This window comes from Paramormyrops kingsleyae, chromosome 24, assembly GCF_048594095.1.
Source record: "Paramormyrops kingsleyae isolate MSU_618 chromosome 24, PKINGS_0.4, whole genome shotgun sequence".
Classification (NCBI taxonomy): Eukaryota; Metazoa; Chordata; class Actinopteri; order Osteoglossiformes; family Mormyridae; genus Paramormyrops; species Paramormyrops kingsleyae.
Window position 1 is genome coordinate 4,959,249 of NC_132820.1, and position 26,551 is coordinate 4,985,799.

General features: G+C 51.9%; 1 protein-coding gene across 3 annotated transcripts in view; it reads left to right on the plus strand.

The window, feature by feature from the left end:
* LOC111850541 (transcription factor COE1-A-like) overlaps window positions 1-26,551 on the plus strand; it is a 113,233-nt gene that overhangs the window by 56,890 nt on the left and 29,792 nt on the right. For 2 of the 3 annotated variants that reach the window (XM_023824535.2, XM_023824551.2), the window contains exons 7-10: window positions 11,265-11,346; window positions 14,022-14,163; window positions 19,846-19,979; window positions 22,811-22,937. In XM_023824535.2, coding sequence (XP_023680303.1) covers window positions 11,265-11,346; window positions 14,022-14,163; window positions 19,846-19,979; window positions 22,811-22,937 — 485 coding nt within the window. The remainder of the gene's footprint in view (window positions 1-11,264; window positions 11,347-14,021; window positions 14,164-19,845; window positions 19,980-22,810; window positions 22,938-26,551) is intronic. The other variant, XM_072706400.1, reaches the window with a different exon arrangement.

Consider the following 26,551-nt stretch of genomic DNA (forward strand, 5'->3'; position numbering starts at 1 on the left):
CAAGGGCTCTGATCTGCGATGCGGATTTTCCCATGTCACTTCGGTTCACCGTTAAAAGTTCCCACGCTTTTTCGTCCTCTTGCACGTGTTCTGTCTTTATTTTTATTTTTTTTTAGGAAGGCAGTGGGGTTGGAATCTCTCCCCTGGGGGGTGACACTGCCCCCCTTCCCACTTCACAGCTTCCCCTCACAGCGCCCCCTGTCTGTGCTGCGTTCCCACCCGTCTTGCCGTTTTGTTCCATTCCTCACATCTCCGACAATCGGCAACCCTCCCCACGCACCACCCACCTCCCCAGACATCAACGATCTGATGGAAACAGGCACTTTGCATTTGCCCGATAACGCCAGGGGGGGGGGGGGGGAGGGCGTGGGCTCAGCTGGGGGGGGGGGGGCAGTCGCACAGTTTATGATCCGAATTAGCACCTCAATGTGGCTCCTTTGTTCACGGCGCCATTTGCATCGCTGGGCCCATTCTTCAGCAAGATAAATATGACAGACGCTTGGAGATAAACAATAACAGGACCTGGGGGGTTGGGGGGGGATATCTTTGTTACCCACCATCTATATGCTGAAGAAAAGGCGGGCAAAGTTGGGGGGAACCGGGGTCCAGGCGCTGTTCCACCGACGTGCCTTTTCAATGTGGCCCGAAACTAATTAACTCTTTATGTTAATCCTCTTTGTTTTTATTGTATAATGCGGATGGTATGAGCTCTCCATTCACTGCAATTAAACACACATGATTTATACTTTAAACAAAGTCAGATCCCACAGTATAATTTTCCCCATTATTGCCAGCTGTATTTATTATTTTTTAATTACATACTTCTTGCGTTATTACTTCTGGTTTTAGCGTTATTAGCGAAACGGCGCGCGGTATGTGTCGATGTCGTTAGCGTTAAGGCCCGCCCCCTGAGCGTGTGATTGATGCCACTGCGGGCCCGATGTACAGTGTAAGGATGGAGGTCATAATGTGGGTCGCCTTGCTTTTTCTGGGTCAGGATTGTGGTGCTGTGGAGGCTCTCTCTCTCCCTCTTTCTCTCTCTCTCTCCCCCTCTTCCTCTCTCCCTCTCTTTGTTCCCCACTGTCCCGTAGGGAATATCTCAGCCTTGGAGTGTGTAGATGCAGGGGGTTGTGCTGAGTCCCAGCAGGCTTCCTAATGCCCCTGACTCACAGACTTGCACCCCCCACCCCCCCCCCCCCCCCCCCCACTCTCACCCCCATTGCACACGGAGAGGTCAGACTCCACAATGCATTTGTTCGCAATGTCCATCCGTAGACTTGACTGCAAAATGTCATTTTCACATTTATTTAGGAGACGCTTTTATCTGAAGCCAGTACGAGTGGGCAGCGTTGGCCAGTGCCGGCAGCAAATGGATGTAAAGGTCGTCGCTCAAGGGCAACATCACTCTACCGGCCATGGGATTTGAATCAACAACATTCCAATTATAAGTATGGGATCCGAACCCAAAAAGCGACACACTGCCCAGGTTGTGATCAATGTGGATAGATGGTTGCTCATGGATGACTGGCTGATCAGGATCTACTTATCTGTTGATGTTCTTCACCCAGTGATGGTTACCCCCACTAAGCGATATGCTCTTTCCCTATATGGCCCTCGACTACCTGGCTGGCTTCTGCATGTGATGGGTAGCCTGATAGCTCAGTTACGATGTGGGTCTACAGTCCCCGGGATAATCGTAGAGTAGCTGAGGTCTCCGTCGGCATAAACATTAAGTCTGCAGGTTGGGTTCGGGACGATTTAGTTCAGTTTTTAATATAGCGCCGTTGCCAACATAGTTGTCCCAAAGCAAAATGAAAATCTTACAAAGATAAGGACAGATTGCCCCCCCCTTTATGAGTGAAGCTTCCTGTTCTGGCCCTTTCTCAAGCTGACAGATGAACCCTCATGTTTGGCCGAGAGACCAGCACCTTGTCGTTCCGCCAAAGAAGCTTCCTGCTGCTGGAGATGTTCGATGTTCTTTCCCTCAGGCCTTCTGTGGGACCTGAGGCATCCCGCTGATGGGCTCCCCTTCTCCTCTCTCGCCCATGTGGCCCCAGTGCATGCTGGGAATTTTGTTGGCGGTTCTCACCGGTCGCCGCGTGGTTCTTGTGTTTGATATCGCGAGAGATCCTCAGCCACCCGGTGCCACAGTGCCACGTCAACGTAGCTACACAGAAACGAAAAAGGACACAGCCGTTATATAAATGCTGTCATCTTTTTAAACACTTCACATTCAAAATAAAATGGAAATATTATCCTTCTTGAAACGCACACATATGTTTCCCATTTTCACTGCAGGAATTGTGAACGTCCACCACATATTTACTTCAAAAAAATTAATTGTTTGAGTCATTTTCTCCATATGGAACATGCTTTATTTACATTTCTCGGCAACGCGGAACAGAACGCTAATATTCAAAGCCTGCTCCGGCATCCAGTAATTGTGATTCCATCCCGTTGCGCGACCGGTAATTACCCGAGGCGCAAACGAAAAGGTGCAGGTCATGCAGGAATAATGGCGTTGCCATAATCCGAAAGAATAATGGGCGGCTTTCTTCGCCGGCCACTCGCTAATCTCCGGGTGCTAATTAAGCGCCGGGTCCAGGAGGGGCGGCTTTGGTGGCCGTCCGTGTCGAATGAGCGTCGCTCACGGTGGTCATGCGGCGCAGCTGTGCAGCTGTGCGGCGGAATGCGAGAACGGCAGGGAAGCGTCAAACATCGCGGCTGGCGCGCGGCAAGGCCCGCTAATGGATGACTTTGAACACCTGCTCGGTATTTCAGGAGGCACAGTGGAGTAGCAGTTAGCACTGTAGCCTGACCTGTCCCGGGGGCCGCGGGTTTGATTCCTGTCCTCGGTACGCAGTTCCTTCTGCCCTGTGCTGCCTGAAATGGGCTCCAGTTCTCTCCACGACCCCAGCTATACGATGGATCGATCTATCCTCTATCATTATTCGGACAATTCAGACGCATCGTCGGCTGAGGACAGATAATGGTGCATGGTTTTAGGATTGTAAGGTGAGCTGAAGCCAAACAGAGATGTACTATATGATAGACAGTGAAGTTAAGCTCCGCAGGGCTCGCTGGTGTTGGTCTGTGAGTAACGTGCTGTAGCACTATATGTTCATGCTCTACGGTTTGTGTCGCGCTCCCGTTGTCAGCGCGTGTGTCTGTGGGATCTATTTCTCGACGGTGTCAGCAGATAAGTCCTGCTGGGCCACGGTTACAGCACCCCTGTGCCATGCTCCCCCCCCCCCCCACCAGAGCGAAATCTCAATCCTAAGGAGAACCAGCCTGACTTTACCTGAAAACGCACCCATTATCCGGCACCAACCTCCTTCCGTTACCGTTAACAGCTCAAACAGCCCAGACTCCTGGTACATTAGAAAAATACATGTAGTAAATCTGCATCCCCCCCCCCCCACCCTCCCACCCCAGCACACTATTCTTCCAGAGAATGAATCAACCAAGCTGTACTGACGAGAGAAGTGAAGTCAGTGAGAGACCTCCGTGATGCATTCAAACAACAACACTTAGGGCTAATGATTTCTCTGTCTCCCAGCCTCACTAGCCTGATCTAGGCCCTGCCACCCAAAAAAAAACTAAAAAATCAATCTCTCATTCATGAATTATTGACATGTTTGCCTTTAGCTTCTAAAATATAAAAGAGGGTAGGCAAACCGCTTCATCTCTCTCTCTCTCTCTCTCTCTCTCTTTATGTTCCCCCTTGGCTTGCTTTATTTTCTCCCCGGGTCTTTAAAAGGAAAGCCCTTCCAAGAATCACTTCCCAGAATCCTTCTGGGAAAAGGAGCTGGTTTGAGAATCGCACAGATGTGTGTGTGTGTGTGTGTCCTTTAATTCTGACATTGTGGGCACCATTTTTTTGGGATCGAAACTCGAATTGATAATAATCTGTGACTAATCAAAAAACGGAAAATGCTAACAGTTTTGTATTTTGTTTGGTCACTAATGGTTAAGGTTAGGGCTGGATGGGGCTAAAGTTGTCATTGTTGGGATATGAGTGTGTGTGTGTGTGTGTGTGTGGCGCTTTAACTAGTTAGTATTTCTACCAGAGGGACATCAGTCAGTGCAGCAAACGCAGTGTGCCTGCCTTAGGGTACCAGTGGTCTCCACGCATCGCTGTTCACACTGCAGAGATCAGACTGACCCCTTCCGCAGCCCCCCCCCCTTGATTCTGGCTTGACTCAGCACACGTCAACCGTCCTGGAGAAAGGAATTTAACATTTTTTACATGTTCTTGCGGCTCCATTGAGGTCACACGTGTTGAGGTCACCAGTTTCAGGCCCAGGAACAGTTAGTACCTTAATTGTTCCAGTGGAAACCAGCTGAACAAAATGTCTTTAAATCCATTTTGGATAAAAGTTAACTATATACTACTGTTACCGTATGATTACTACCAGTGCTAATGCTAATGCTAATCAGCGAAACTGGCATCCCATCCAAGGTTGCCCCTGCCCAGACCCCTGGGAATTCTGGGAAAGGTTCTAGGCACATTCTATCCTGGTACTAGATAAGTGGTTATGGATTAAGGATGATAATAATAATAACAATAATAAAGATAATAATAGTTATTATTACTTGTATATATTATTATTATTATAGCCTGATAGTTCAGAGTGTGTCAGTGTCTCTTCCATGACGAGATCTTGATCTGGCTATGCTGACCTAGGGGGCGCTGTTGCACTGTGGCCTCTGTCCAGGCCACACCCACTCGAACCCTCTCTCTCTCTCTCTCAGCTACCCTTCCAGAGCAGCTAAGCAGAGCTGCAGCTTGAGATCATACCTGAACTTGCTGTTTAGCAATAAAATTTAAATAGTACCACATCCATCCATTCCCCATAGTGACGTATCCAGTACGGGGTCGCGGTGAGCCTGGAGCCTGTCCCAGAATGCACCAGGCTACGAGGATGGGACGAATAATCATAATGTACTATTAATTTTATATGTATATAAAATATATATCTATGAGAACTAATAGATGGAGCTGTATTTTGAGGCTGTACCAGGTGCTGCTGTTTTGCAGAAGAATGAAAATACGTTCCATTTTATTAATTATAATGTGCCATTAATTTTGGAGGTGCATGTACTTGTGTAGCCATCATCCATCCATCCGTTTATTCACCACCGGTACAGAGTAGTTGGGGACTTCACGCAGAGCAGGGCATGAGGAAGGCTAACACCTTAGACAGATGCCAGTTGTGTGCATCCATTATGCTATTTGTTTTATAGTACGCACTGGTATGGCTGCCTCAGCGCCTGGCACTAGTAAAATACTGTGGAATAATCCGGAATAATGAGTACTGACAGAACTGGTGCTGAGACCTCCATAAAGTAACCACCCTCGTTAGTAATGGAGCTAAAATGCATATAAACTTTAATAAGTATGACGGTAATGTTCTTCGCTAGTTATATTGTAATGTTACCCACAAGTCCTTTCGCAAGGGGGGTTAGTTGAACACCGGCTTGATTCCTCTGAGTCCTGACGATTTGGGTTAACGCTGCTCGTGACATCAGACCATGGGTGGGTGTGAAGAGACAGATGTGACCAAGCTGAACGCCACCTGGACGGGAAGTGCGGCAGACCCTAACGAGTCGCGCCAGCGCCGGAACGAGAGGCCCCAAAGGCTCGTCTTCCCCCCCTCCTCAAAAAGGGCTGGGGAGTGGAGGATGCGGAGCGCGGACTAGGGACAGGCGGGAGGGGAACACTGTCGATTCCCTGAGCGAGTAGGAGATCTCCTGCCTTCTAGCTTCCCCGGTGCTGTCCAGGAACCGGCCCGTCTGAGACTCGGGCAGCAGACTCGGTAGGTCAGGCCTCTGTGCCTATGATCAGAAGGTCACCGGTTTGAATCCTGGTCTCAGTAGAAGAGTCCCATGGCCATCAGTCCCTTAAGCAAGGCCCTAAACCCCCTGAAATTCTTCATGGGTGCTTGATAAACGGCCTCACCTCTATATGTGTGTGTGTGTCTGTGTGTGTTTGTGTGCATGAATGTATGTCTCAAAGGAGAGCATGATGGAATATGTGAAATGAAGCATTCTAATGTACTTGTGCATATGGCAAATAAAGTTTCTTTTGAGGCAGGTATTCAATAGAATGACCAATCCAACATGCTATTTCTCCATCCTGTCACACTGGCCGCTTTATAATTAATAATGGCAGACCGAAGCAGTGCTTCCTGAACGTTGAATATCTCTGCCGTGCTTCACTAGGCTGTTCTCTAGTGCATAATTATCATGTTTACTTCCCCCAGCTCCAAGCGGCGAGCCTTTCCTGGGTTGCCCTACATTTGCAGCCACACCTGCCCCCAGTTCACATTCGATTACCCCAACCACCACCTGAGCCCCCGCCCACCCCTCCCAAGGCGACACTCTGCTTTCACTTCCTCCCCTCACTTGCCACAACCCCCAGGGTTGGCTCCTTGAAGACCGTTCAGCAGTTCAGGATCTGAACACACTGCATAAAGGCGCTAAAGCTTCTCTCCCGACATGAAAACACGGCATGCAGTGCGTACAAACACCCCATTGAGGGGCTCTCTGTGCGCCTGTGACATTTCGGGAGGCAAAAAAAGGTGTTTTATTATTGCCTGGTCTGTACACACCTCCTAACGATCACCAGTTTTTGATTAGATGCCGGTTAATGCATAATGCAGATGAACAAATAGACAGGGAGGGTTTGGTGACAGGCAGGCGGGCGATTGCGACGGGGTCCGCGGAGTACGAGCCTATGAAAGGGAAGGGGGGGGGGGGGGGCGCAAGATGAGAGATGGGGAGGGAGCGAGAGGGGGAGGGAAACATCAAGTGCAAATGTGAGGAATGGAAAGGAGTGACAGCGGGAGAGAGGTGGGAAAAAGTAAAGATCAGCAAGATAGCTTGAAAAGTTGCACGGAGGGAAAGAGGAGGATGCCGGGAATGAGGACGGGGGAGCGATAGCGGCCTGGCAAGCGAACCACCATACCCCCGCCGCCCCCCGCCCCCCCCCCCCTCGATTCATTCTGAGGTCTGCGTTAGCCTTCATAAAATATTAATGTTGGTTGTACTCAGTGCCATAATTGCCATCTCGGTGCCTGAATAATTTATGACCTGTACTGCTCACTCCGTCTCATTTACTGATGGCTCAGGTAACACCATATGTGTGGATGGCAAAGGCAATAATGGCACTGCTTTGCATTTAGTAGCAGAATTAGATTACCCCCCCCCCCACACACACACACACACACACACCCCAGCCACCAAAAAACCAGTCCTGCACTCCCGCTTCCGTCTCCATTGACACCGCCGCTCCACTCGTTAGAAAATGTTAATTTGCGAGCCCGTGGTCGATCCGCCCCGCTGCAACAGAGTGCTGAGGAGCAGCGGGAGGGGCGTCGGTGCCGGGGGGGGGGGGGGTGGGAGTGAATATGCGTAGGACTCGCCGCGGCGGAGAGACACGTGTTGGTAAACAGGAGAGCCTGTTGCCGTGTGTAAACATGCGTTTGCTAGACTGGACTGTCAGCAGCTCCACGCTTTCGGATCACGGGTAAATCCACTCGTGGTGCCGGGGGGGGGGACAGGACGGGACTACTTCTGTGATTTTTTTTCTTTTTTTAGTCGGAGTGGGCACCCTCGTGGCAACACACTTATCTGTATGATCCATAGGTTCCGGGTTCGAGTGCTGGGCTGTGTTACCCTTGAGCAAAGCCCTGCTCTCCAAGTAGGGAAAACTGTATAAATGGCTTTGGATAAAGGACTAAATCTCCCCTCTTTTGGCAGGTTAGGCAAGTCCATGTTATTAAAAGGATAAGGGCTTGATCCCTGGCTGCTCCCGCTCTCATTACATAAGAAACTGATAACCGCTGAATCCCAGCAGCGCCGAGAGCGGCGGAACAATTATAAATGATCCTCCATGCAGGGTCATCTTGGAGCCAGTGGGGGGCGCCGCTGTGACGGCTTGCAGTCATTTTTAATTGAATTTTCTTAGGCTTTGCTGGTCGCTATGGGTTTTACCACTCGGAATTCCAGTTTAAACCGCCTATTCCGAAATCCAGCTTTCCCGCTCCTAGTCCGAGATCCAGTTCTGCAGCTCCTAGTCTTCAGTAACCCTAATCCCTCCGATTTTTATCTGTTAACAACCTTCTCTAATTGTCAGGCCCTTAACGCTTCACGCTACCATAATCTGGCTTGTTCTGGAGCCGTCAGCTCCCTGTCGACTGTGACCTCCGGAGAAGCCTTTTGTAGTAAGTGCTGCAGCCGGCAGGCGGGGCCCTAACGGCAGGCGGCCCTAACGGCAGGCGGGGCCCTAACGGCAGGCGGGGCCCTAACGGCAGGCGGGGCGCTAACGGCAGGCGGGGCCCTAACGGCAGGCGGGGCCCTAACGGCAGGCGGCGCTAACGGCAGGCGGCGCGCTAACGGCAGGCGGGGCCCTAATGGCAGGCGGGGCCCTAACGGCAGGCGGGGCGCTAACGGCAGGCGGGGCCCTAACGGCAGGCGGCGCGCTAACGGCAGGCGGGGCGCTAACGGCAGGCGGGGCCCTAACGGCAGGCGGGGCGCTAACGGCAGGCGGGGCCCTAACGGCAGGCGGGGCCCTAACGGCAGGCGGGGCGCTAACGGCAGGCGGGGCCCTAACGGCAGGCGGGGCGCTAACGGCAGGCGGGGCCCTAACGGCAGGCGGGGCCCTAATGGCAGGCGGGGCCCTAACGGCAGGCGGGGCCCTAATGGCAGGCGGCGCGCTAATGCCGCAACATCCAGCGCAGTCATGGTTCCGCTGGGTGGAGAAGCGGCAGGATTTTAATAAGAGTACCGTCAAAATTTGTACAGGCTCGTTTGCGGACCCCTCCTGCTCTGGGAGGGGGGGATGTGGCGGCTCGGTTTTGGGGAGGATTTGGAAGCTGGCAACTGTGAGGGTTAGCCTGCGTTGCGGGGGGGGGGGGGCTTCGTGCTCTGCTGTGAGGAAGGGGATGGTAGGGGAAAGGAGGAGGGGAGAAGGGGCGTGGCTAAGGAGGGGGTGGGGCAAAGGAAGGAGGGTGGGGCAAAGGGAGCAGGGGAGAAGGGTGGGGAAAGAGGGAGAAGGGCAGGGCAAATGAAGGGTGGCACAAAGGAGTGGAGGGTAGGTTAAAGGAGATGGGAAAGGGGCAGGGGGAGGAGGAAAGGCAGGGTAAAGGAGGAGTGCAAAAGGAGGGATGATGGAGCCAAGGAAGAGGGAACTGGGAGTCAGATGGTGTGATGCAGAGGAAAGATGCACAGTGCTGTGAGCTGCCTGTGGTATCTGTCTGCGCCTTCAAGCGGTCAGTGTCACAGACCCCCCCAAAGCAAAGAGCCAGTCTCCTCCATTAGCTCTGGATGTATGGAGGTGTGGGTCCTTCACCGACGTGCGTGTTTGGGCCCGTGTTCCCAGAGCGCTCCAGGATCCACTGCGGGGGAGGGGGGGGGGGCTCTCCATGGCACTCCAGGGAGCTTTACATTCCGTTCTGAAACCAGAACGATCCGTGCCGCAGTTCCACTAAATCCGTCCCGGGTCAGGAGGTGACCCCGCATATCTCCGGCGAGGAGTAATTAAGAAGACTGCTGGCGCGAACCTAGGAAACGGCCGCTAATGAAGGAGGGCTTTCCCGCGACCAGGAGCCATCGCCACGGCAACCCCGACAGCCGCGTGTCGTCACGACGATGGGAAGAGCCCACGGCTTCCGGCAGTTGCTGAGGAGACGTGGCTTGGGGGGGGATGTATCCAGACTGGCGGTAATGAAAAGCCGCAGAGGGGGAAGACCGGCGATGGCTGGGCCGGGCCAAGTGATGGCGCTGTCACCATGAACCGCCTGCTATATTAAAACACGATATTTCTTTATCCCCGTGATTCTCACCAGCAATTCCGGCTCCAACGCCCTGTGCAGAACTCCTGCTATTTATCTCTCGGTCTATTTGTATATTCCTGTTTTTCTGTGAGCCCATGTCAGTCACTGTCACTCATCAGCAGCCGTGCAGGGCGGCGGGGTTCTGGGGGTGTTCTGTGAGCTTGACGGTTTTTTTCATGTTTTACACCAAATCTGACATTTAGGACACGGTGGCAGTTTACACTTGTTGATGCTCTACTCTGATTGGCTGCGGCTGGGGTAGAATGGAGGACGGACACGTACAGACACAGACAGACGCGGGCAAGTTAGGAGGCAATTACGGATTCCGGAAGTGGAGAAGATGGGCTGGCATCCAGCTAGCGCCCCCTGTTGGTAGAGCAGTGTTCCAACCTGATGGATGAACATAGAGACCATAGCTGTGTTCTGGTTATGCTAAAACTTCCCGAAAAAGTATATATATAAAAAAAAACCCAGTTTTTTTGGCAAACTTTTGGCAGCGATGGAAAGAACAGGATGCAGACGCGTATTAATCAGGAGCACAGAAGAAAACTGCCGTTCAAATCCCGCACATCCATGGGAATAACAGGAAGAAGTGCAGCGCTGACAGACATTACTGGGGGGCTTAATCCTAAATTGCTGGATGATGGGTGCGCTGGGAGACCCGGCTCTGGTCCTGCGTGGAGACGCTTCGCCGCGTTTGGCGTGTAATCGGCAGTGATAATACTGCAGACTGAGTGTAAGACAGACGGGATGGAGAGAGAGAGAGAGAGAGAGAGAGTGCCGTCTGTGTGAGAGTTTGTCATATATGTGTAAGACAGAGGAGGATGTGTGTGTGTCCACAACGTGATTAAAAAAAAAATTATGTTGTGGGGATTACCTTTTTGGTCCCCACAAGGGGAAATTCAATTATATAAAAATCATTAGCATTAACATTTTTCCCACAGAAGTGAATGAGCGGTCCCCATAAGGATAGGTATACCCGACGTGTGTGTGTGTGTGTGTGGGTGTGTGTGTGCGTGTGCTTGCAGTGGTGGTTTATTAGGCAAGGTGACATTCGGGTCACAGACTTGGGTGTCCGGTTGCCAGTTGCCAAACACTGAGCCTTTGACAGCAGGACCTCTGTCAGTCCCGGGATGATTGACGCGTCACAGCCCTCAGAGCAAAGTGCCACTTAGTCAGCAGGAGCATCTACAGTGACATTTAACTGCTATCAGGTGGCCTATGTGAACGGCCCTTCTGTCCGCGGCAGCGAGGCTCCGACCATGGCCAATGGGTGGTCTGGTTTATGGTGACCAGTTAGATTCCACACCGGAGAAGAAACGGTCTCCAAGGCTACTGCATCCCGTTACCACCGGTTACCGGATGTGATTGAACTGCGTATCCGTGGAAACTCACTCCTCACACTCGCTTCTCTTCTCTTTGCAGGTTCTTCCTGAAATTCTTCCTGAAATGCAACCAGAATTGTCTGAAGAACGCGGGGAACCCACGGGACATGCGCCGGTTCCAGGTACAGGCATCCCCCCGCCCCCCAAAGAAAAATCAGCATGCTGACAGAGGAGGGTTTGAGAGTCGGTTGCCTTTGTCAAGTCCTGCATTTTTTAAATAACATTTCCCCAAAACCTGCTGCTTTGCACACAGAAAGATGTGGGTCTGCATGACTTACAGTTAAAAGTCCAGAAGTGCTACTTACTTACACGCCATTGCTGATGCTGTGTGAGTCTCTCTTTCTTAGCTTTCCTCTCTGGTCCCATTTCCCTGGCTTCTCTTTCCTCTATCCTCCTTTTTCCATCATCTCTTTCCTCCAGTCTTTACTGCACACTTTTGACACAATGGTTGCATAAGTGAAAGGGTTCACTTTATAAGTTAACTCAGAGCAATAACTCCGCCCACCATACACTGGCTCCGCCCACCTTACACTGGCTCCGCCCACCGTACACTGGCTCCACCCACTACACAGTGGGTCTGCCTTTTTTACAGTAACCTTGCCTCTCGTGCAGTCTCTCTGCATACCTTATCCGGACAGTTTGCCTATTGCAAACTGATTCCACGTACAACATCATAACCCAACATCCTGACCTTCCATGTAGTTACTCCGCCCATTATCCTAAACTCCGCCCATCTTACTTTGACCCCGCCCACCAAACAGTGACCCTGCCTCCTGTGCGTTGACACATTCACAGCCAACACAGTTGCTTCCATTTGTGCTCGTCTCACGGGCTGACAGGGCTGAGCCCTGGCCGGTATCGCTGATCACCCTGCCACGCCGGCCTGTGCTTCTGCATCTCTCTCTCAGCCAGCAGGAATGCGCACAGGCCAGTTTAAATAAACCATCACTTCCTGTGAAGAAACGTGAAACCTGGACCCCGATCCACCCCTAGAGCGTGACCCCTTGGGCCTCGAGACCTCTGCACAAACACGGCCCCTCTGTCTCAAAGCTCATACCATAACTTACCCCATGGGAATCACAGCCGTCCTGCCTGGACTCACCCCTTCCTATCTTTTAACAGCCTCAAAACTACCGCACACCGCCTGCCGCTGAGCTTACGGGGCTCTTAAAGGGACCAACCCCCCCTCCTGGTAGCATGTCACCGAAACGCTCTGGATGTAGGCTGCTTGCCGGCGTCGTGCTAACCATGTAATGAGAGTGTCTGCAGACAGCCGGGCTTGTTAACCGCTCTCGGGAAACCCCCACGTCATCCCCCAGCCGTCTCCTCTCCGGTGGATCTTAATTGGGCTGTGCCAGACAGGAAGTGATATGTCCAAATAGTATTTTTCCGTTCTGAATTATCCCCCCGCACCTCGCCCCAGAGTCGCACTCTGCACCATCTCTCGGGCCGCTCTAGAGCGTTCTTCTTCTTTCTGACGGAACATCCCTGCGTGCCTTGTCCCCCGTCCAGGCCCGGGATGTGCAAACAGGAAGTTAGTGATTCAGCGTCAACAGCAACCCTGACTTAGATTTTTTTTTACAATTTTCGGATTCATTACTTTGACCTGTTTATCGTGGGGGGGGGACACTCATTTACAGGTCCACTAAGATCTTTATGATCCTTAGTAAATCTTTGTTTCTTCATTATTGGGGCTATAAAGTCTCTGACAGCTTCTCTATGGTTCAGAAACTCACTAAAGTGAAATTTTAATTTAAAACTTGCTAATAACAGTCAAAGTAAAAAAAAAAGCTTTTTTAGATATTTGATGATTTTGCCTGATATACTATAAAGGCTATTCTGGCATTCAAAATTATTTAACAGCTATTATGGAGTAGATGGTCTTAACAAACATCAGTGTGTGTCTGTGTGCTGCCCAGTCCTGTGTTAAGCTGATGTATGTGACACCCATCAGAAAGGAGTAATTTTATGGAAAAAAATGTTCTGGAATAGAGCCAGAGAGAGGGAGAGAAAACCAAGAGGAAATGGAGACTTGGAGGGTGTCTGTCCCGGGCAGAGCAGAGATGCCGTTTGCTAAATCGGGTTCAAGCACATCCTCTCTTAAGGGGAGGTGACCTCTTGAGGCTCTCTAACAATTTGGACAAGAGGCTCTCAAGTCAGGGCAGATTGGGGGGCGGAGGCCTGGGGGCGGGGGGGGGGGCGGGGGAGGGGGCTGTATCACTAATCCAAACACAATAGTACTCAAGGCACCAAGGATCCTTAATGGTGCTGAATTTAGTCACGTTAAACTGTGCATGTATGCATCTGTGTGAGAGTGTTACCATATATGTATTCATGTTAGACTGGGACGCAGTGTGTATCAGAAAATATTAACTGCACTGGAAAACGCAGTGGTGGTTTATTAGAGAAGGTGACATTCGGGTGACAGACTTGGGTGACTGGAAAATATTAACTGCACTGGAAAATGCAGTGGTGGTTTATTAGAGAAGGTGACATTCGGGTGACAGACTTGGGTTACTGGAAAATATTAATTGCAGCCATATTCACAGAGACCAACTCAGACACCACACATACCAGCTTAGAATGACCTAGAACCTTCTCAGACAGGCAAACACGCACACGCACCAGCTCGGGATGGTCTGGTACCCTCTCAAACGAGTAGAAACGCACAGAGACCTCACATGTAGGTTTGACCCTGCATTGACTACATCACCCGCACGCAGCCGGAAACCTCAGACCACGATGAGGGTGAGTTATGCTGCCCTGTCCCTCCTCTCATGGGCTGTCTTCCCCGCAGGTGGTGGTCTCCACGACGGTCAGCGTCGACGGTCACGTTCTCTCCGTGTCCGACAACATGTTCGTGCACAACAACTCCAAGCACGGCCGGCGAGCCCGCAGACTGGACGCCTCGGAGGGGACGCCGTCCTTCCTGGAGCACGGTACGCATCTGATCTCCTCCCCGGATCTGCGTGATCCTGTCCCGTCTGAGGAAAGCACGTTTAAAAACGAACGTGTGCCATTGAGCTCCACTACAAAGTGCAAATAACTAATTAGCTGGTTAGTCGCTTGACCTAAGTTTGCTCAGTTGGTAGAACATTACACTGCTGACGCGATTTAATATAAAACTCCACAGTGGATTTCCTTAATCTAATCTTATTCCTACATGTGTCCTTGTGTTCCTGAGTGACTCGCGATGTTAAAATAGACCTTTGGGTTGACCTCAATTGCAATGACACTAATGACCACAACAGAGAGTATCAGGACCTCCTGACCTCAGCTAGATAGTAACGTGCTCTTCTTCTGCTCCGGCTTGGTGGTGCTGTCCCATCTCTCTGTTCTTCGGGCACGTAAGCGGGCACCTAAAATCCTGCCTTTTTTTTAGAAAGAAACCTTGTTAATGAAAGCGGCCGATTTCCACGTCACACCCGGGTATGTCTGGAAGCTTCCGACGTGGGAGATTTTTGGAAGGTCTTCAATCGTCCCCCCCGCCAGGCACGTCCGGGGCTCAGTTGGAAGCCCCCGTTCCGTGAGGCTGCTCCAGCAAACAGGGGTGGGGGGTGGGGGGAGAGGTCTGCACAGTCTACTGCATTGACAAACAGAGGTGTTACGTGGGACCGCAGTGAGAGAGAGAGGGAGAGAGAGAGAGAGAGAGAGAGATGGCCGGGCTGGTCACCACCCTGAGATAATGCCCTCTTAATTGGCTGGGTGAGTTTGGGAAAACATAGCAGCTTCATTTGTCAACCCCCACCCTGACCGCCACCTCGGCCCCAGCCCCCGGGGAAGCCCCGGTGCCGGACGCTGTTAGCCCCCACGCTGCGCTGCTCCCTTACCAGCGGCTGGTCTGGGCCGGGACCACCGAACGGGCTCTGGCAGGCTGGCGGCCGGCTGGGCGGAGACGGTGCCCATGTCTGTCTGAGCTGGTGCCCTGGCCCTGAAAGGCACAGCCCCATGCCTCTCCGCCATCTGTTACAACAAAAGACTCCATCTAATTAATGCGCTGACCTGCCTCTCTGCCCAGCCTGGGCCTCGTGGTGGGCAGGGCGGAGATGGCGGCTGATGAAGCTGTCCCCTTTGTCAACGATCGACCGTATCCGGGCCCGGCCTGAATCTCTCAGCTCCACTGTTCTCCTGACCACACCTGTCCGCCCCCCTCGGCTAGGGGAAACCCCCCCCCCCTCCCCGACAAACCTGGATGTGTGTTGTCACAGCTCTTTGCCAGAAGGTTCCAGAACAAGCCTCCCCAGAAGTGCGCTGTGCTCTCGAGTAATCCCACCTTCGATTTGGAGTGTGGTCTACGTTCACAGCGTCTGCGTTTGGTATTTGCTGGGTGTAAATTACAATGTAGTTGTAAAGCAGCCGCTGACTGGTGTCGCCCAGTAGGGGGCGCTCGAGAGGGCGTGCCTTCCATTCCCCATTCGGTGGCCTCCTCTCCTCATAGGATATGAATGACAACAACTTATTTCCCCTGTGGCTCGGTGACTTTGAATTTTCCGTGGTTTTTGTGGCTCAGGCTGCCGTTCATCGCTTTCCTCGGCGGGTGACACTGGGGACATCCATGCCAGCGCTCTTAAAGAGACGCGCGCCGGCAATTCAGAAACTGATTTTCGGAGTTAAGCAAATCCAATTAGCTTCCCATTCTCGTATCTTGGGTGTATGAAATGACAGAAGTACATCGCATTTATTTTTCATTTTGATTTAAGAGTGTCTCAGGGGAAGTTGAGGTTCTGATTGTGTTTTAAAAGAGATTAACGGGGGAATGAAGTGTCTGCGTCTTTTCCGAGAGCAGGAAATCCGTAGCAGAAGCTCGGAAAATTTAATCTCACTGATTCTTCATGTGCTCATTTCCTGTGCCTTCAAATCCGACGATCGGGCACGTTAGTTGGGCACTTAGAGGGCCGATATGGGGGCGGCGTGCGGCTCAGTGGGTTAGGATGCTGTGCGTGTGACCGGAAGGTTGCTGGTTCAAATCCCAGGGTCAGCCTGGCGGTTTCAGTGCTGAACCCCTGAACAAGACCTTTAATCCACAGTTACTATGTGACCTAGCTACCTTAAAATGCTCATTGCTTTACATCATAGCATCTGCTAAGCAGATTTGCTGTGTTAACCTCGTAACAATGACAAACAGTTTGTCCGTCATGTTTTGGTTGGGCGCCCTGAATGAAGGAGTTAACGTTGCATGGCTGCTCAGTGCTCGATATTTCCCACTATATCCATGTCGCATTTTTATAAATCAAGGTTTGAATTTGATATTGTCAATTCAAATATAATATTGTGTGCTATCACTTGAGTTGAGAAGGAGATAAATAGCCTGGGAAATAAAGGATGATGTTTAAGAGCACCTGGTCACCCGCTTCTGATATTGACTGCTTGGTCGGCTCTTCTACCTACGACCTTCATCTGAACCACAAAGCAAACGTGGGGCCATCTCTGGGCCTGTCAAACTTCCCCTACTGCCCCGCCCCCTACCCAGATAGCCGAGGCCCATTCAGAAGGTAGGCAGCTTCCTGTTGGACAATATTCAACTCAGAAGGTAGGCCGCTTCTTATTTGGCAATATTCAACCCAGAAGGTAGGCCGCTTCTTATTGGACAATATTCAACTTAGAAGGCAGGCCGCTTCTTATTGGAGGAGATTCATCATGAGCCCGCTCCGGTTTGGAGGGACACCAGAGAGGGCGCTGGTGGGAGGGGGCGTCCCGAGGCGGCACAAGATGGATGGCGAGTGCTCCCCCTCCCCCGGGAAGGCGAAGGGTCCAGCGGGAGGGGCAGAACGGCATCCGCGCGCGCGGCAGCCCGGGGAACAGATGGCGTGGAGGGAGGCACCGAAGTTTAATCCCATCAGATGGATTCACGCTGCACCATCTGGGTAATCCATAGAGAAGCCGAGCCGCGCCAAGATTACCGACACAGATTGCTCCAGTTCATCTTGCTCATCCTGCCCCGTTTCTCCTGCTGGGAAATTGCGCCGTGCTTCGCCCCTGTGGCCCCCGCCGAAGGAGGAGATCAACAAAGGAGCATGCAGACACCAGGGAGAGACGTCCCTGGTTTGCAGTAACGGTGAATCAGATTCTCTTCGTTCCACACACAAGTGTGTGACAGACGTGTCGGATATTTGTGGAAGAAACAATATTAGAGCATATTTATTTGTGTTGTGGGGGGGCTGTCTTTCAGAAGCAAAAAAAAAAAAAAATTATGAGACACAGCATTCACAGGAAGTCCAGCTGCATCAAACATAGCCTTCACAGGGAGTCATCAGATACAACCTTCGTGGGGAATATAGTTTCATCAACCGTAGCCTTCATAGAATAATCGGCATAATCGGACATAGCCTTTATAGAGAGACCAGCTTCATCAGGCACAGCCTTCACAGGGAGACCAGCTTTATCAACCACAGCCTTCACAGGGAGTCCAGCTTCATCAGAAACAGCCTTCACAGAGAGACCAGCTTCATCAGACACAGCCTTTACAGAAAGACCAGCTTCATCAGATACAGCCTTCACTGGGAGATCATTCGTTGATGTAAAATGTTATAAATAATACATTAATTAATAAAATCTGTAAAATATGCAATAACTCCGCCTGCCAAGATGATATGAATGTGCCCCCGCTGGACCCTTCGCCCCCCCTTTGCAAAGGCTACCTTTTAATAAACATCTCTAGTAATGGAGCTGCCCCATTCCTGCTCTGGGGGTGTTCCTCAAACTGCAAAATGCCACTCCCCCCCCCCCCCATTCCTGGGCACCACATCCAGCAGAGTGAGTGAGCATGTACAACGCCCCCCCCCCAGTGCGCCCGCACGCCATCTGCTGCCAGAGGCACATCCGTGTGCCAGTTGCAGACACCCACCGAGCCAGCAACCCCCCCCCCGTCTCGCCCCCCTCACCCCTCCGGATAAGCTTTGACGCTGTAGCAGTCTGACCGCTTATAAATGATATTTCCCCTTTACTTTTCATCAAAACTTTAAGCTAATTGGAACTCAAATAATTACCCCCCACCCCCCCCTACCCGAGTGCCTTTGGAACCCAGCCATCAGAATCCGGGCCGAAAGTTCAGCGCCCAGAATGAAATTTAAACCAATTAACGCGTCAGATTAATGGCTGCTTGCCGTTATCTCCTGGTCTCCCTGGACGCCTGGCCTTTGATCGAGGACCTGCGGGGGGGGTCGACCGGCTTCTGAGAGAGTGGGGGCATGGCTGACATTTACACGCCGCCCGTAAAACAATCAGTGGCCGCTGACCCTATCCTTCGGGACTGACCGTGTTTAATAACGGCGTCCGTGCATGCGCATGTGTGCGTGTGTGTCTGATCAGTCCAATTAGCATCTCTGTGAAGTCAGCGGCGTCGGGACAAAGGGCTCAAACGGCACGGTGGTCTCTGCCAGGCCCTGGGACCACCTCAGCAACCATCGCCCCCCCAGCCTGACACCCGCGTTCCTTAATTGTCTGATCCACACTGTAGGATCCGGTGGTGATTCTCCGGCTGTAACTGGCGTCCCTAGCGACAGAACACGCTCTGACTTTCTCTACAGTCTGTCTAATAACCCATGTCGTGCTGTAAATGTTGCATGCGATTATTGAGCATACGAAGGCATCCTACTGACACCAAAGTTCCCTACCTGCCCCCCCCCCCCCCCCCACCCCATGCAAGTCTTAGGCCTGGGGATCAGATTTGTTCTGCCTCTGAATCTAAAATTTAGCTTTTATGATGTGTAAGACACCTTCTGGAAAGGGTGCCCTATCCGGCGGTATCGATGAGTAAGACTAGAGGAAGTATAACGGCATCTGAAATGCGAATGTCCCGCGAATATAACTGGGTCATGTTTCGCTTAAACTGGTATATGGGGCTGTTTCCAATTCTAACCCACATCTGTGGCCAGTCGAGGCCATGGTGTCGGTTTTACAGCTCGCCTGGAATTTTTCTTTGCTCTGCAGCGCGCAAATCACATCGGAGGCTCGCGTGTCGCGTGTCGACCACCGACGTCTGAGTAATAGACACCTGCAGACACAGGACGGTGACGTGCGTGAACGCAGTGCATGACAGAGCGCGGCGTCAAGAGAAAAATGATTCGATGGTGTTTTAGCGTATGACCGGTTTATTTGCAGGTTCCGTGGCGTTTATTGGCGCTGATGCATGTTGGGATGTGTGTGTCATCGCTGTCCAACGAAAGACACGTATCTCCAAAAAATTTCAGGAACGTGAAAAAAAACACATTTTCTCAGAAACTGGTTTACAAAATAACCCTAAAACAACGTGAGACACCCTTCGCACCACAAAGAGACCGATCTTTACACAGCTGTCAGTGAACAGTTTAATGTTTTAAATGGACTTACATGGATTGTTGGTCAAGCAAGGCAAATGTGTCAGTGTGAACAAGATGCAAAGTAACATCGCTTTATATCCTCAATTAACGATGATGTTAGCTAGCTAGCTGTCTAGCCTCAAGTTAAAATCGATAACTTCATAAAACATCTTTTCATTGGTCAATCCGATGTCAAACGCTATAAGTAGAGATAGGAGAATGGACGTATTCCATCGCAGGGCATTCGTACGGGCTGCACTCATACGAGGCTCCTCCCCTTCCCCCCCCCCCCCCCCCATCTCCCCATGCGCATGCACCCGGAAGCAGCTGCACCGTGCATCAAAGCCATCAGCCCCAGCGAGGGTTGGACAACAGGGGGCGCCACCGTCATCATCATCGGTGACAATTTCTTCGACGGCCTCCAGGTCATCTTTGGGACGATGCTGGTCTGGAGCGAGGTGAGCCATCTCCTTCCAAGCTTAAACGTCTGTAACATACAGAACTGGCATAGGAATTTAGATCGGAGAACAAAGCAGTCAGACTGACGTCGAAGCGGCCATTTTTAAACTGCTTAAAAGGAAACGTGTCAGAGGTGAGATGCTTATATAGTAAAAAAAATGGACGGGGATGCTCTCATACAGGTCATTTTCCACAGACCCTATCTGTTACTTCGTCTCGAAACTGGGTTAGCCTCCCTCCCGAAAATAATTCTATTTTTAAAAAGCCTTTTCCTTGATTGGTGAGAAGCACGGCCGGCGAAAGACCAGTGCAAAGCGTGAGAGAGGAGGAGGCATTAAGAAGACAGTGGCCCTTAGTGGCCCTTGGTGGCCCTTAGTGGCCCTTGGTGGCCCTTCATGGCCCTTAGCGGCTCTTAGCGGTTTCCACCATGCCCCTCACCTCTGATCATAACACCCTTCTGGAGCATAAGACAATCATCCTATTTAATATTAAATTTGCCTCCAGTCGGCTCAGTCCGAGAGACTTTATTGGCGTGACGTACAATTTACTGCGGCAGAGCACTCTATCAAGACGTTTAATACGTTTAATGCATCACTTTGACGTTGAGAGATTAATCGCATCCTGGGGGGGGGGGGGAGCTTGTCAGCCCCCTACCTCTTGGGCTAGATGTTCGAAAGTGGGCCAGCTGGGTACCTGTTTCCCATTATTCCTGCATTTGCTTGCAGGTCCGTGGGCCGCTGTGATCTGGGAGTGCAGTGTTCTGAAGCTTTAGACCAGTGTTTCCCCAACCTAGTCCTCAGGAACTCAGAGACTTCCGACCAGGAGCTGGGCTGGAAATGGGAAAGATGGGAAAAATGTGGACGGTCGGGAAGGGAGCTGGGAGGGAGCAAAAACATGGACCGACTTTGGGTCCCCGAGGACCGGATTGGGAAACGCTGCTTTGGACAGTCTGGGGTCTAACTGACCCCCTTGTCTCACATGAGCCGGGGCTTCAGGGTCATGGGGATCCCTTAGCATTCGGTGGTCTTGGAGGACATCTCCTCAGCTCCCATTCGCGCAGGTCTGCTGAAGACCTCGCCCCATTGGACAGCTGGCCTGGCCGGGAATGATCACAGGACACTGCTATCTGTCTGCTGCCAGCTTCTCACTATCTAAGCCCCCTTCTTCTTCACCCGTCGTCCAGGCTTCGAGTAAAGATCTAGCAGGAGTGTCTGACACGTATGAAATGCTGTTATGTCTGACGGCTGTAACACTGAGCAGCAGTCAGACTATAACATGCATCTGCTACGCATCTGGGAACGATTTAGTGCTGCAGACCCCTTCCCCTGCACCCCCACTCCCAAAATGTGTGGGCAGTTTGACCCCTGACCTCAACCCCCACCCCCACCCCCTACGCCGCCTCCACCCACCTAGCTCCAAACAGGGGGGGGCCACCCATCTGCAATGTCTCCAGCATCTCCTGATGGTTAGATGCAGCAGATGTTCTGGCTAACAAGCGAGAGTTCGACACGTGGGGGGGGGGATGCTTTTGACCCCCCAGTTCCTCACCAATCCATCTGTTGGAGGTGGTGAGGATCCCCCCCCCCCCCACCATCCACGATTTTCTTTTCTTAGAACATTAGGGGCAAATAAATTTACAGGATGGGGAGCAAATAAAGAGGGCAGAGTGTGTTTCCTCCCCCCTCTCTGTCGGCCAGGGGAGCTGGGGCCTAATGAGCTGATCCAATCGCAGCCAGCCCCCCCCCCTCTCTGCCAGCGAGGTATTTTAAAACAATCACGGGTGTGTGTTTATTTTCACAGTAAATTGGGTATTATACTGGCCCAGCTCGCAGCGCCCAGTGCTCAGGCCGCGGCTCCGTTAGCACGCGCTCAACGTCACGCGTCTCCTCCTCATGTTCCGCTTCACTTTATTAGCACAGTAATTAAGGTTAATATTTAAACTTAATTAGAAGTGTTTGCTTTTTTCTCTCCGGTACCAGAATTTTCTAATACCGCCGTAGCTTCACAGATTTGCTCGCCGCGGCCGGGTTTGGACTCTGGAGTATAGGAACCTCACCCCGCACTATGGGGGTAAATTTGTCCATGGATTACAGTGTTTGAGTGCTATTTGAGTCTATATTTTTGGGTATGTGGGGACACAGGGTTTGGGGGGGGGGGTTTTGCGCCCAGGCAGCAGAGTTTGACTGACACCCTAATTCAGTGACAACAATTAAAGGCTTGATTCACTTTACAAGGATCCTCGAGAGTGAGAGTCCAGGCTGGGAGCCTGTTCCTAATTGCCTGTCATTCCTGGCTGTGCAGGCGAATTGTAGGGGGTTGGGGTGGGGGGCAGGGGGGGGCGTCCCTGTGCCCACCCCCTCTGGAGAGGTCAGTCTCCCACCCCCCAGGTCCTCCAGCCAGTTTGACCCACCCAGTGGCTTCACACTCACACTCTGTCCGCATCATGTGACCAGTCACGTGACCTATTAGCAGTAAAAAGTTAGCGTGCGACTACTGCAATATTTCCAGCCGCTACCGTGGAAACCATGCATTTGGGGGGGGGGGGGGGTGGGGGAATTGCTGGCTCCTGGTTGGAGGGGGGGAGGTGGAGCATAAAGTCTGTAAACAAGGTGATGTAATGTGCATGACATCAGCACGCTGACCTGGGAACTGTGCTAATCCAGGACTGCATTGTACGTGCATTTCCTCAGGTGGGGTTGGAGTGAGATGGGGGGTGTGGGGGGGGGGGGCACTCTGGGGGTTCCCCTACACAATAAACCCTTCCATAGGGTCACATTCCGGCTCCGGTTTCTCTCTGACCGACGCTGTTTCCCCATCTCCTGTCCCCCAGCTCATCACCCCCCATGCCATCCGCGTACAGACCCCTCCCAGACACATCCCGGGCGTGGTGGAGGTCACCCTCTCCTACAAGTCCAAGCAGTTCTGCAAAGGCACCCCCGGCAGGTTCATCTACACAGGTGAGAAAGACGCCGTTTCAGCCGGCATTTACAGCCATTTTTCCCATAATGCCTTAGGAGTATACTTAAATTAAACGATGCATCCATCCATCTATCCACTATGAGGTCACAGTCAGCCTGGAGGCTAGGCACCCTGGCTGGGGTCCCAGTCCATCGCAGGGCTCACTGACGCACACGGCCACCGAACTGTGGGCAGTTGTGACTCACTGGCTAGCACTGTGGTCTCACACCTACAGGGTTACAATCGAACCCGCAACCCTGAGGGTTTGACACCGCAGTCCTACCCACTGAGTTACAGTGTCACAAGAAAAGGCCGGCGGATCCCTGGAAAGTCTACATTAGCGAGTCTTAAAAGACTCCCGCTGAACACGGACAGATTTCCCCCACAGAATCCATCCTTATTTAATCTCCGTGGGAGTTTAATCTCAGTCACTCTGCTCTCGTGAAGTTATAACACCCGGTATGAATCATAGATAACGGTCGTGTGCTCTTTATCTCTGCAGAAAGGTGGGTAGGGTCGGGGTGAGGGGGCGGGGGGGGGGGGGTGAGTACTCAATCGACCATCCGCTATGAGTGGGGTCGTACGAGTCGGAGTTTCCTCGAGACAGTTTGAATTAAGAGCCGTTAATGGTCGAAATGCATCGCATGTGACATGTGAGCAGGCCGGCGGCCATCTTTGGCGATAGCGCGCCGCGATAGCGCCTAATGTGCCTTCAGCCTAAATACTGGTTCACGACGAGGCCAGTCTTTACTTAATTACAGTAGATGGAGGGTTGTTACGCCTAATGCCTGTAAAATGGTCACAATTACACTAGGAAAACAGTCTGTGTTTTATTGGACTCCATCTTGAAGCCATTTAAACAACGTGCCCAGGCATCCAAGCACGAGCACATTCCCTGATCTAGCGCGTAACGACACACCACCCAAAAACAAAAAAAAAAAGTGGCCCCCGTCAGCCAATCAGAGCACCAGGCTCACGGCCGGGTTTAGACCCGGCCCGAAAATGACGGGAGAGGAATTGTGGGAGAAATTTGATGAGAGGATGTTGGCACCAGACAGAGGGGTGTGGTCACATTGTGATTTACAGGCAGATTCCAATAAAAGGCATTGCAGTTTGTTGTTGTTTTTTTTGCCTACTGTAAATTTCAGAAGGGGTGAAAGACAGAACAATGGAGGTAAATGCTTTTACGGGATATTTATTTGCTTCTGAGATGCGGCCATTTAGGGGCATGGTAACCAGTAAGAGTCAAACCAGCGTGAAACAGATCCTGCAGCATGTTAGTAGTCATTTAGCATTAGCGTCGATGCTAGTTAGGTAACATCATTTTCTTTTTCAACTCGGGAAATTATAAGGCCACAATGGCTCTGGAGTGACTCCAGAAAACACTTCCCGCGCGAATGCCGATCCCATCCTCCTGGCTTCAGATGGACCATAGCTGGTGGTAAACATTCGCCCTTTTCAGTCTCTGTGTCTCTGGGGATGTTTGTGAGGAATTGCATAACTGCCTTTTCAGAAGAGAATATTTCTAACCTTATCACTTGTTAACAAGCGTTCCTTGGCTTATATTTAGAATTTGAGACTATGTAACTCTTTGGAGCTGTTTTGCTATGCCGTCGATTAGCGCTCGTTTGGTTGCCGTTCTGTGTTTTCTTGGTCACATTTTGGGGGCAGGGTCTTGACATTATTTATTATTTTTCATCAGCGCTGGTCTCAGCTCAGCCTTTGGGTTGCTTGCTTGGAGGTGACCTCGCCTGCCTGCTAATCACTCCATGTCAGAAGGGTATAAACCCTCTTTTCTGTTGTCGTCTTTTTGTTTCCCAGAATCCAGAAAACTAAATCCTGCATTAGTTACATTCCCTTGAGAGGTCAGAGGTCATCAGTGAGAAAATGAAGACATATATGGGCCATATGAATCGAAGATGAATTAAGGAAGGGAAAATTGGGATTTGTTACATTCCCATTTGGGCCTGATTTAGATTTTGATCTAGAACCTTTGCCGTCTGTGCGTTCACGTAGCGGAAGTGTACTATTCTGAAAGCTCGGCCAAGCGTCCAGAAAAAAACAGGAAAAAGCAGCTCCGCGATCCTGCTTCCTGATTGACCCCCTCCCCCGAGGGTGACCCCCCCCCCCCCCCGAGCCCAACGGCCTGTCCGCACCCTGCATGTGCACTACGCCGGAGGTCTACCCCGGGCTGTGGCGCTCGCTGGCATTCGCTAGTTGCCAAAGGGCACCAATCTTAGCCGGATGGCAGCTGAGGCAGACGGCTATGGCATGGGGCGGGGGGGGGGTCAGCTGCTGCTAGGGAGCAGGAACACAATGGGAGCCTAATGAAATCAATGGGGGCGTCCCTGGCGTCGTCCCCGATCATGGGACTCCCGTCCGGCCGCCGGGAGTCACCTGAAAGTCGGCAGGGGGGAGGCTGATGCCCCCCTCCCCCGCTGGATCCGGTAATCTCACCAGAGGGGTGAGGAGATTAGAGGAGCACGTGGCGCCACCAGCGACGGAATTATGGCCTGTTTTATGCAGACGGTCCCCGACACCGCGTTTTGGGGGGGGGGGGGGGGGTTGCAGAAGTGGGGCATGATTTATGGTGCAGGGCGGCGAGGCTGCGGCGGCCCCCCTGAGACTCACGGTGGGGCCCCTGGGAAAAAGCCCCCTCCTCGGCTGCTGAACTGGCACAGCCTGACGTCCCTGGGGCCAGAGCCTGGGGGGGGGGGGCAGTTTGATGGATGGGGGCCCTACGCCCCATCTGGAGTCCGGAGAGATCTTGGCACATGGAGGCAGTGGGTTTCCAGCGCCGCACTCGACCCTCCGCCACACGGACTCTTACCGTAATTTGACACCCTGGTGACCCGGTTAGATCAAGCTTAATCATCGGGACCAATTAAGCCAGGCACCTACAGGGCATGCCGTGTGGCGTGGTCGGACCACAGGGGGGCGCCATCTCTCCCGCCTTCGTGCCACGTCTGTTTGGGTCTCCCTACCATCATTCCGCACATCCCCCCCCCCCCCCCCCCCAGTACTTCAACGCGCCGCCGGGAGAGATCGGAGGTGCTGATAAATGGCCGTAGGATTTCAGCGGATCCTGGAACCCCCCCCCCCCCGGAGGCGCGGATATTAAAAGACCCCTGCCTGATGATCACATTATATTCTTGTTTTCCCCCCTCTGGCAGGTTACGGCCTGAAATGCCACCTGCGACACAACGGGGCTGCGCGTGGGAACCAATAAAAGAGAAAGGAAGACAGGAAAGGGGGGGAAAAAACGAAAGTCGGACATATATCACAGTTTAATCTTCTGTCCTCATCTGCAAAGTGTGGGAGGGAGAGATTTCTCAGGTGAAAAGAGGCTGTTTTGTGTCACGGATGGTCACATGACGTGAGCTCGATGCTGTTTTATACAGCATTCTGCTACCGGAGACCATAGATGTAAATATCAGTTTGAAATTAACTGTCAGGCACCCAGTCTAGGGGGAGTGCAGGATTCCAGAACAAATCTGTTCAAATTCTAAATAAAAATATGCTGCTTTTATCTGTGGTGGGGAGTTCAGGTCCAGAGAGTAAAAATCCAGGACAAGATTTTCTTTCAACCAACCTGCTGAGTATAAAGAGTCTC